The sequence below is a fragment of the Callospermophilus lateralis genome, chromosome 9, assembly GCF_048772815.1.
Source record: "Callospermophilus lateralis isolate mCalLat2 chromosome 9, mCalLat2.hap1, whole genome shotgun sequence".
In the NCBI taxonomy this organism is placed as follows: domain Eukaryota; kingdom Metazoa; phylum Chordata; class Mammalia; order Rodentia; family Sciuridae; genus Callospermophilus; species Callospermophilus lateralis.
Window position 1 is genome coordinate 44,740,058 of NC_135313.1, and position 12,479 is coordinate 44,752,536.

The following is a 12,479-nucleotide window of genomic DNA, read 5'->3' on the forward strand; positions in this document are numbered from 1 at the left end:
AGATAATTTTAAAAAAATAAGCAAATAATACCCTGAACTGGGTCTGAATATCAGTCTTTAGAAGGCTTCTGGGGGTTATTTCCCTAACCACATAAAAACCTGCTCTCAAGAGCTGAGCTGGAGAGAACACTGACCTGCCAGATGCCACAGAAGTCAATTAAAACAAGCCAAAATGAAAGTAACGATTAAGCCTTTTACTCTGACTGTGAGCTCATTAGTGCAAGGCCAGAAAGAAGGTGCCTGTTCCATCCAGGCTCCATTTTCCCCATGAAATGGCAGTGGGCAAAGTTCAGAAGCATCACTGCAGAAGTGGGACATTGCCTCATTGCTGAGGGAGCCTGAACAAGAAGTTCCTAAGGGTTTTGCGCTGTTGTTGGCCAATGGTCCTGAGAGAGGAAAAAGGGTGAAGCTAGGAGTAGAAAAGTACTAAAAACGAGTCATAGAGGAGAACCAAAAGGCAGTTTGGGCAAAAGCACTCAAGGCAGTCTCAGCCAATGACCCTGTAAAGATGCCTCTGAACAAATGATCGAAATGCTGAAATACAAGAAAGCATGGCTGTCCAGTGGGGCGAGTGCTGGGCTAAACTCCTCCAGCTGTTCACTGATCCTGATGGAATGGGGAGAGCAGTTCCCCAGAGGACTTGCTTGGGAGCCTTGACAATCCCAGGTGATCCAGGCTGAAAGATCACACACTGGGTGTGGGTCTGGACTTGGATTCCCCAGCTGCCAGTCACACTTCAAAGATTTTTCAACACCCAATAAGATTTAGAGGCAGCCGATTTTGACAAGCTTCATTGTGAAGAGTTACCAAACTAAAATTAGAATTAGAAGAGACCTTAAAGGATGACCTTAGCTGTTTCTCAATGAAAGCTTCATCATCCCAACCCCATTCTCCAGTCTCCGTGTACATTCTTTGTGTTACCCCATGTCTTTTAATAAAGTCCTTTTCCTCTTAAAAAAAAAAAAAAAAAAAAAAAAAGAAGGGACCAACAAGTTTGAGGGACATCCTCTACCTGGGAGTCACCTTTTTACACACTGTAGAAGCAGAGGGGGAAAGGAGACAGTGTAAAGTGAAATATTTACATTGAACGAAGGGTGCAGTGAGGAAGAAACATCTCTGATCATTTCAGTTATATATCACTCTATTAATATGTATATATAGCTCTAAAATTATTGACTTCCCTCTTGATCTCCATAGTGATATTTCTTCATCTGTTTAACTATATAAGGATAATTCAGGCTATAATTTAAAAAATTCATTTTGGGCATGTATCTTTTAGTGAGTGATTCTGTCATTAGTGGCCTCCTTATACTTAGTTTTCTGGTTACAACTAAAAGCTCCCTGTGCCAGCAATTTTGTTTTCCAAAATACTCTATATAACACGTTGGAGTACTATATACATAAATGTATGTATTTTATGAATACATATTAAATTTTCAATGAATATTTGCCTAAATTTACTATATTTTTCTTAAAACATAAGTTGTTCATATTTTTAGTAAAGTATAGTAAAATAGTAAGTAGTAAATATCCTTGGTATCACCTGAATTAAAAATTAAATGGAAATATTCTATATTGGTTTATGACAAATAATGGCCCCAAAATATTCACTAGATGCTTCAAAACAGACTGAAGACCAACATAACCTAATACAAAAGCACTCTAGTATTTTTGTCATGGTGTTAATACTATGGATTCACATAGTACTACTTTCTGTGGAAAGGTACATGTAAAAATGATGTTTGTATATGATATGAAAATAATCAAGTATTCAAATTCCCCAATTAAAGGCAATTTCACTTTTAAAATGGATACAGTAGGCATATCTGGTAATGCAATAATTTGGGTATAGTGAGTTTAAGATTAACACTCTCTCACAGGTCTTCTTTGTGTCATTGGTAATTTGGCTTTTTTTCCCCTCCCTGTTTGGAAAGACCCTCCCTGTCATGTGGGTCTTTTAAAATACTGAATTAGCTGTTTTCAGGTAAAATAAAGAGATTTCACATTAAAATCCAGAATACTCCTGGAGATTTAGCAACATAAAGTCGGCCCACGGACTTGGACAAGAATCACTGACTGACATTGACTACCTACTGAGTCTCTGAAGTGGGCCTGTGCTCTCAAATTTATTGCTACCTCTACATGCCCATGTCACACTCTTCTGTCACAGCCTGGGCTTACTGACATTTGGGTTTGTGATCCCTAACCTAGGAATAATTCATGTCAAGAAATTAGATGTAATATCTCTTTCATTGTAAGAAAGAAATCTAAGCCTGGCACATTGAAGTATGTGAGTACATGTCAGCAGCACCTAATTCTTCACCAGTGTTAATGAAATAGGAATAAGTAGGGCTGGGGATGTGGCTCAAGCGGTAGCGCGCTCGCCTGGCATGTGTGCAGCCTGGGTTCGATTCTCAGCACCACATACAAACAAAGATGTTGTGTCCACTGATAACTAAAAAATGAAATATTAAAAAAATTCTCTCTCTCTCTCCCTCCTCTCTCACTCTCTCTTAAAAAAAAAAGAAATAGGAATAAGTATATGGACATAGCAACTAAATGGTATACAGTAGCTTTTTTGTCACTAGATTAAATGTTTTGTGTGGTTTGACTAAGTGTAAGATTTCTGGAATTATTATTAGTTTTTAGCAGTTATTTTTAGCTACTTGAGACTGTTCATCTTTTTAAAGAATTAATTACTTTGCTTAGATAAAAGCTTGATCCTTTGGGCGTTTCTTCTGTCAGTATTTTGACAGATGATAAGAAGCCAAATATTTTAGGCTTTCCCATAGGATCACATGGCACCACTACTTAACACACCCTTTATGCTTATAATTCCAAGTGTTATGATCTTCAGGAGTATGCACAGGATTTAAAATGTAATGCTAAGAGAAAATCTGTGCTTAACTTATTACATGTTAATTCTGCAGAATTTGTTAGATTGTCAAGTTATATTAATAATGAGTGTCAATATTTGATATTTGTTGTTGCTGAAGTTTTATAGCTATTTTTTCCTCAGTAAGTTGTGGCTTTAGGTACATTTAGGCCATAGCACAGCTTTGCAGTAAATGTTTCATCAAGGTAAAATGCCACAACAGTGTTTAAATCCTATCAATAAATCCTGAGCACTTTTAAACTAAAGCAAAAACTGAATTAAAGTTTAAAAAGTTTTGTGATAATATCTCTAGAAATATTGACACAGAAATATTATTAGTGCTATTAATTTGCATTGGCAATAGAAATCCCTAAATACATTTTAAATGTAAAACAAACAATTTCCAAGATAAAACAGCTATAAAAATAGTGAAGATTCAAAATTCTATTTAGGATTAAGTTTAAAAAGTGAATTCCTTCAAGTTTATAATTTAAACAGAGATGTTTTAATTTTTTCTAGTTAAAAGAATATAAAAAAGAACTCTGATGATGGGATAGTATAATGGTAGTGTGTACAATGTTTTAGCAGACCTTTCTAGACTGTCATGCAGATTCATACTTTCAAAGTTCATTCTTATGCCACGTTGTCAACATCACTTCTTAAATAAGTTTCAAAAGTAATGAATTTTCCAGTTTAAATTTAGAGCACTAGGAATATTTTTTGTTTATTTGTTTGTTTTTCGGTTTTCTAGGTCCATAGCTGGCTTATATTCTTTCTTATTTGTAAGACCTACTATCGAATAGTTCTCACAAGGATCTTGCAAATTAAGTGGAGATGATTATCCACAAAGAACAGAGAAAACTGAAAGAAGGAGTGACTATAAGACTTGACCAGGTACTTCTAGTCGCAAATGAAATGAGAATGGATTTACTTCTCATTGAATGGAATTTGCTCTTTTTGAATCATTTTTTAAAAAACTAGCAATTATGAGAGTGAAGTTGTGGACTGGTAATTCACTTTTTGTGGGCACCAAATATTCTTGTACCAATGTTCATGTTTAACATTTATGCCTTTGTTTAAAGATTTGCATTGGCTTGTTGTGTAATTGAGACTTTTCACAATCTGCTCTTGCCCATCCTGACTTCAAGAGTAGGTTAGAAAGCACTAGAAAAAATAAACAAGCAGGTTTGTTTACCCACAATGAAATACACGTTTTAGGTCATAATTGTCTTATCAAGTCTAATCAGGGGCTGCATACTTGATTACATAAAAGTAGAATTTTATCTAATATTGGGTTTAACTGAAAGAACATTTATTTAACTCTGCAATAGAAAAAACAGTATTCCGTAGAACTACAATTTTATTCATTTAACTTCCTGGCAATAGTCTGATTTGTTTAAAAGTTTCTAGAGCCAGCAAAGTTAAATGTAAGCACTCAGACGTAAGAGTCAAAAGGAACAATTTGATTTAACTTTCTATACCCACATCTTATAATGGAACAATCTTCTGGAGGTGTTCATGAGGCTAGGAGGGCAGAATAAACCCTTTTTCTAATATAAATACAGGCAACACTGCCATGTGAATGTAATAAATGGAAATCAGATTGTTCCTAGATAATTAGAACCAAATGGTGGAAAACCCAACCTCTAATCTATTGCCAAACCACTAGAACACAGCAAAAAGCAAACAGCACAGTCAAGTAACGGAAATTTCTCAGTGTATCTAAATGATCGTTTAAAATAAGGACCCAATTTCTAAAACCAGTGAAAAGATTTCCACAATCTCAGTGTGTTGCAGAGGTATGTATTATGGGTATTATCAAAAGATATTTCATTTGCCAGAAAAGAAACCCATGACTAAACCAATTGGTGGTACTTAGGAGACATGTAAGCATTCTGGATTGGAATGGTCAGTTGTGAAGAACCATCAGTCCTGGGAGGCCATGTCACATAACATACTGAAAGCTCATGGAGAATACTATGACAAATTAATTGTATAAAATAAACCCATCTATATCATAATTTCAGTGTACAAAATGGGACTTGTTATTCATTTCAATTTTCCCCTAAAATATGGGTTCCTGATTAATCCTTGAAACAAAGTATTGTGAATTTGACAGTTTTGGAGAATTCTATCCTCTGAACTCAAAACAAACAAAACCTATAAGGTCTCCTTTCCAGAGTCATGAGCTCAGTGAACAGTCACTTTGCCAGCTGGGTGGCTTCTGTGAGGTGCTTTGTGTTCTGGCTCTAGATTATGTAAAACTGATATTCAAATTTCAAAGAAAAAACTGATGTAAAACATTTTTAGTTCAAAAGAAATTTCATTGCTCCAGCATGATGGCAAGAAATTAAACAAGAGATGCTCATATTTTAAGTTGATACTATAATTATTTACAATTTTCATTGTCTTTTTCAAATTTAACTTCAATTGCTTGAATCATCAACAACTCTTCTAAAGTGGCAACGTTTCATACTAAATAAGTGTAGATAAATTTATTTTTAAATTTTAATATCAGAAAATTGGTAGCTCATTTTAACAGATATGAAATAAATATACTTGCACTCAGTGTTACATTAGTTTATTTCACAGCTACATAATTAAGCTTGTAAATGAAAGGCAAAAGTGTTTGTTCATAATCAGTTTAAAAAATGAGAGCAAATCAACAAATGCCTGTAACAATATTTTCAAAACCATTTGATTTAATCAGTTATGTCAGTAATTTACATTTTAAACACTGACACTTAATTTCACATTTAAATTTTAGCAGTTTAAAAATATTCTTGAGGTATTTTGAGAATCAAATAATTTCTATTTTCCTTTGTTCACAGGCGTATAATTTGTTTCTTTTGTTCACATACATATTTCTTTGTGGTGAGAATATTTAAAACACCCTGGTAATTCTCAAGGATTATTGATGGTGCCATGTTGTACAGTATTCTTCCTGTCAAACTGAAATTTTGTTTCTTTTGACCCAAGTCTCACCTTGTTCAGCCTTCCCCACTACACCTCTGTAGGCTGTAACCATCATTCTGTTTTCTCCTTCTGTGAGTTAGACTTCTTTAGAATCCACATATAAGTGACATGATGCAGTATTTTATTTGTCTTTCTGTGCCTCGTCTATCTTACTTAACAGGATTCTGTCTTAGAGAAGATGTATATGTTCTAGTGTATGAGATTTAATCTTACATGATTAAAAAAATCATGTAAGACTTTAGAAGCTGAACATTTGTTTTAACAAATATTTTTCTAAGGTAAAGAAAAAGCACAAAGATATTACTGTGGCAAAAGAATATAAATACACTACAAAGTTAGAATTTGAGTTATTTTTACAATGATTATTTTCTACACCTGAGAATTAAGTGTAAAATGCAGAAAAAATGATTTCTTCTTTTGATTCATCCTATTAACTGTAGTCTTAGAAGCATACATTCAGATAGATTCAATCTGAGATGAACACAACACCTAAAATAATTATTAAGTGGGTTAATATTTTAAGAGCCAATTCATTTTAATGACTAGCTATTTTAATAGGTTTTTGTTTGTTTTGTATATCTGATTCTACCAATGAAAACTTCTGAATAAATGAATATGCTCACATTCTGTCTTTCATTTACATTAACTTTCTTGCTTACCACATATAATAGCTATTTCAGTCAAGTGGTCAAAAAAATGAATGCAATGATCATCGAATCATTCCTTTTACCCCTTACCATTTCTGAAGGTGAGTTGGTAAACCCAACAGATAATCAGAACCAAGCCTAACCCATCCTCTCATTAGTTACACCAGTTCTGTTCCTGAAAATTGACAACTTGGAGGACACAGGGAAAAAGGAGGGGGAAACAGTTTTATTAATATGCCTCAAATCCCTCTAATCCTTCCAAATCTTGCCCCTCAACATGGTATCCTCAGGGTTCTTTCTTCAAATAAAGCAAAAACACAGTGGAAAAGCTCTGCTTCTGTATCCAAAATGATGATGCATCCATTTTATAACTTTGCCAATACAAAAGCATTTGTCATAGATTCTACAAACAACTGTCTTTAAGACTCCTTGAAAAAGTAATTTCCCCTTTATTTTTATATTTTGTCTCATAGAATAGTTTATATAAAATTTCAACAAAAAGGGTACACATTCCATTTGGGTACCAAAAGTTGAAGAAAGTATTGGAGCTAATTTTCTGTCACTTGGGAAGAAGGAGGCAAGAGAAAAATTGTAATCCTTGAGAGTAGTAAACAGTGAAGAGAAAAATTAGGAAGGCATAATTATAATAAAGCCAGAACTCAAAGAGGATACCCCACCGCCTCAATGTGCTTCTCATAGTTACACAGGTACCTTCCTGGGAACCTCTGTCTTTTCAGCCACATCAGCCCCACATTACAAAACCTATGACAAGCAATGGAAAGCCCAACTTTTTCAGTGTGAATGGTGGAAAGTGTGAGTTTATAACTAAAAAAAAATTTTTGACCCATCTTCAAGGCATGCCACATTTGAAGCCATAAGTGCAATTTCTTTCTTTCTTTTTTTTTTTTTTTTAAGAATTTAACCTTTATTTTTATTTATTTATTTTTATGTGGTGCTGAGGATTGAACCCAGTGCCTCACTTATGCTAGGCAAGCACTCTACCACTGAGCTACAACCCCAGCTCCATAAGTACAGCTTTTTATAGAAGCATTTTTCATAATGATGAGCTGGTGAACTATTTTGAGTTTTTAGATGTAAACAAAATTACATACCTACATATGAAAATTTTCAAAATTCTTTCAAAAGTTTACTTAGACCACAATTGTGTTTCAGTTAATAGTATCATTCAATAAGTTATATATTAATTTTAAATATTTAATAATAACAATAAAATATACACATTAACAGAGATTAATTACAGTGGTACAGAAGATTCAAAAGGAAAAATAAAGTCCTAAATACATTTTGCCTACAAAAAATATTGTTTTCAATTTCAATTACTTTCAAAATATATCCTTCTGCACAAATCAAATAATAATGATGTCATACATGGTATTGGGAAAAGGATTTCAAAACTGTGGCAAGTCAGAAATAAATAATTTAACTACAAGTACTTGAGTGTTGTCGGCAGAAGCAGCCACTTATTTCAGTGTCTGAAATAAAATTGCCTCACTCCCAGTGGGAACGCTTGCCATGTAATATAAGAAACCATGTTTAGTCTCGGTATCAGTCCATTTCCTATAACAAAGTTCAGCACTCCAGGAGTAGACAGGCATGGGTCATTAAAACTGACCTCAGTAAATGCTAATCAATAAGAATGAAAGAAAGAATAAATTACAAACAGAAAGATAACCTTAAACCTTAAGAACACATGGGAGGTTGGATTATTTTAGAAAACAAAAGGGAAAGAGCAACATGGAAAACAACGCTGGCCTGAACCCCAGAGGCAATTTTAATTTTTAATTAGCCTGGTTTATCAGACTTCATCCCTATCTGTGTTTAATTTTAAATTATGGAACACAAAGTATTATAATTTGTTGCAGAATTTACAACTCAGAGAATGTTTTATCACCATATAATCTTGTTTTAAGGAAAGCATACACATATTCAATACACTTACTGGAGATGTTGATACTTGAGTTATTCTCAACTGATTTTCCAAATCTTGTACTTTATTTTTAAGTTCCGTATTTTCTGTTTCTAAGTCTTGGATCTAAAAAAGCAAATGAGTACTGAATAACTTTCAGAAGTATTTCTTGGTAAATATTGGCTATTACATCGACTACATTAACAAATAACATTTTATTTACATATGTATTTTTAATATACTCTTTTGTGCACAGGGGAGAAAGTTATTTTACAAAATAGGAATTATAGAGGATTCTAGGTCACTGGAAAGATAAATTCAATTTAAAGTACATTTTATGTGTGTGCAAATTTTATGTTCCTAATGTGTCATCTTTGTGTTTTCTTGTTGCACTGTGCAATCTATACCCATAATCTTGGAGTATAACCACAAGACAGTGAAACTTGCCTATGATGTTTTGAAGAGTGGAGAAAGGGTGTAATTTAATTACAAAGGAATCTGATCTGCATGGGAAACCACTTACCCAGCATCTGCTGCTTCTGCTGCTCTGATCCCCATGAGAAGCATCAGGAAGTGAAGCAAAGTCACATGAGAACACTAAGTTCTTGTGGGAATTCAATATAAAATAGTTAAAAACTGTGCAGGGGATCAGGAATGAAAAATTATAGGAACACAGTGAAAGCAGTTCCAATCAGTGTGGGGGAAATTTAATGGCAGGCCTTCTAAATTTGTTTGATGATATGCAAGCTTCCCTGTACTTACAGCATACAAATGTGAAACAACAAGCTTAGTTTACTCACTCTTTTCTGTAACCCTGCAATCTGTTTTCTTGTTTCAACATCTTTTCCTCCAGATTCTAGAAATTTCCTGTATGCCAGGTCAAATGCTTGGCCAATTGTTAAAGTTATCTCTTCAGCCTTTACAAACAAACAAACAAACAAAAAACAAAACAAAAAAATATTTGCATTTTAATCATAATATGCTAAACTGTACTTTAAATTAATAGAACACACTCGCATGAGGTACTCTAAGACATTCATAGGAAGTACTTCAAAGGAGCAATAGATAGGGACAGGGATGAGTAAATAAGTGAAGGAGGTCATGCTAACATTAATTCAATGGCTACAAAGACAATTAGGTGTGTGTGGGGGGGAGGCCATTGATGAACCACGAATAAATAGCTATTGAGTTTAGAAGCAAGAATTCCTTCTTTATGTCTTTTTATTTCTTTTATTGTATTTTTTTCCTAGTTGTTTTCTTCCCCTCCCCAAATAATCAGTGCCTATTAAATGAAAACTCAATACTAAGTGCAATTTCTCTTGTTGCTCTGCTCTTTTTTTTCCCCTAGTGAGAAAATGTGGCTAAATGCTGAGCAGGTAACCTGAATGAGGCCACCTGGGTGGAGCCTGTGGAAAACTTGAGGAGCACATTCTATAAATGAGGCAAGTTCTGTTCAGTTCCACTTAATCGCTGTCTGGTAGAAATGAATAATTCCAATCCAGAATGGTCAGGTCTTAAGTATGCAAGATGAGGTCAGAAACCCGAATTATAATGGGAGATCTCCCAATTTTAAGTGAAAGCGAACCATTTGTATTTTTGTAAAGCAAGGTGGATTGAATAAAATATAATTGTCATCTGAATTCATCCTGGTAAATAATTTACCATGTATGATCCATCACCTAGAAACTGCCAAAAATATCCACCAGAAAGTCCACCAACTCATTCTCTCTCCATTCATATCTTCACTAATTTTCATGGAGTCTATCATGAAGTCCACATTAAAAATATATTTATTTACAATGTTAACATTTAAAAAAATTAGAATAAAAGTATGGCAAACAGATTGAAGAAGACAAGTATAATGTTTTAATGACAGGAAAACTGATAGAAACAGTATTGAAAAGGCTATGCTTTAATTAATCTACTGAATTTCTAATACTTCGTGATACACTATGATTAACCTAATGTAAAAAACAGAATCTATTATTAAAGCTTAGACTATTTAATTGATAACATAATTTTTGGAGCTCACTATTTGTTTAAGGAGAGCTTTAGCTGTGAGAAAATATTTATGGTGCTTAACTGAGCTAACTAAAACATGCAAAATATGTACATAAAATTGTATAGAAGGCCCAGTTGTCTTATAAAAATGTAGGAAAAAGACAAGAAAATAAACTATGATAAGTTACAATAAAAATACTAATGAAATGAAAATGCCAGATACCAACTTATGTATGCTTACTTATTCAAGCCAATGAAAAATATTCAAGGAAAGAAATTAGTTGTGGTACATACTTGTATCATATGTAATATTTAAAAGTAGTGAAAGTGATAATGATAGGTTGTGTGATTCTCAACAAATTTTTCTGTTTCTAATGTAAAAAACTGGGGTAAATGTTTTTACTTTACAATAAAAATATTATATTTCATTGTGATTTATTTTTTCTCCTTTTAAAATCATGGTTTCAATGTTTCCTTTTAATGAGTCATTGTATTATCCTCAAATTCTCACAGTGTATACAATAATCCTTTAAATGATAATGTTGATGATACATCATTAACAATAGTCCACTTCATATTGTTCATGACAGTGACTTTTTTAACAATCATATTCTCTTTTTATAACAACAAATACTTATGAAGCATGAAACTATCTGGTAAGTATTCTGTATATATTACCTTTTTTGATTCACATAATGACTCTGACATGGGATTATTATCTCTACAATATGGATCGTAAAACTTCAATTCTCTATGGTTGAATATCTTTCCTAATATCTCAGTGAGTGGAGAAAACTGAGTTCAAATCCAGAATGTCTGATTCTCCAACCTGTGTATACAATCCACCACCTGTGTATACAGATATATATATATATATATATATACATTTTGGAAGGGGAGGTAGGAGGATAAATTTATATACCAAGAAATGTACACATCATAACTGTACAGATTTTTTGATAAATGAATATAAGTACCATATAAATTAAGACATGAAATATTGTCCCCTTAGAAAGTCTTCTGTGCCTACTGCTAGTCAAATCCCACCTATTATGGACATTTACTGCTTTAATTTCCATGACAATGGTCAGTTTTGTCTATTCTAAATATCAATAAAAAATGAATCAAATAGTACTTGTTCTTTTGTGTCTGGCTTTTTTAATAATGCAATGTGTTTGAGTTTCATACACACTGCATGTTTCAATAATACATCTGTTTTATTACTTATTTGGTTTTTCATGTTATGTATAGACTATAACTGGTTTATCCATTTTCCTATTGGAGGACCTTCATGGTGTTCCAGTACTTAGTTATTATAAATAAAAAGTACAAACATTCGTGTAAAAATCTTTTTGTTGACATGTACTTCCATGTTTCTGGGTAGATACCTAGAAAGTAAAAATTGCTCTATCATAGGATAAGTCTGCCAAATGGTTTTCCAAAGTAATATAACATTTCACATTCCAACCAGGAGTAAGAGATTTCTAGCTGCTCCACATTCTAACCAACATTAGACATTAAGTCTTTTTATCTTGAGTCATTTTACTGGATTAGTGACACTCTATTAAGGTGTTAGTAATGTTTATAGATTAACATACAATTCTTATTTTTAATAAACTACATTGCATCTTTTTGACATGTTTAATGCTTTTGTGATCATTTCTGAGAAATCATTGTAATCCAAAAACTCACATGTATTCTTCAATATTATGAAAAATGCAAGTTCTATATAAGAATATAAAAACTTCCATTTTTAAGTTGACCCACCTTAAGTTATTTTTACACAGCATAAGTAGGGGTTAATTCTTTGTAACTTAAAAATATACTTAGCTAGTTGTTCTAGGACTATTTGTCAAAAAGACTACTTTCTTAAATAAATTATCTGTTCATATTTGCATAAAAAAGAATATATGTTTGGATATTTTTGGACTCTACAATATTGCTATTATTTGTCTGCCATTACATTGGTACTACTCTGCTTGATAAAAATTTTTTTAAAGTAAGTTTTGAAATCAGGAACTATATGTCCCCCACCCCCACTTTGGTGTGTCTT

The 12,479-nt window shown here is 32.9% G+C and overlaps 1 protein-coding gene across 6 annotated transcripts in view; it reads right to left on the minus strand.

The window, feature by feature from the left end:
• Positions 1 to 12,479, minus strand: part of Gulp1 (GULP PTB domain containing engulfment adaptor 1) — a 271,076-nt gene that overhangs the window by 16,794 nt on the left and 241,803 nt on the right. For 4 of the 6 annotated variants that reach the window (XM_076866246.2, XM_076866250.2, XM_076866247.2 and 1 more), the window contains exons 8-10: positions 9,226 to 9,342; positions 8,949 to 9,029; positions 8,459 to 8,551 (exon numbers count right to left, since the gene is read on the minus strand). In XM_076866246.2, coding sequence (XP_076722361.1) covers positions 8,459 to 8,551; positions 8,949 to 9,029; positions 9,226 to 9,342 — 291 coding nt within the window. The remainder of the gene's footprint in view (positions 1 to 8,458; positions 8,552 to 8,948; positions 9,030 to 9,225; positions 9,343 to 12,479) is intronic. The other 2 variants (XM_076866249.2, XM_076866251.2) reach the window with 1 other exon arrangement.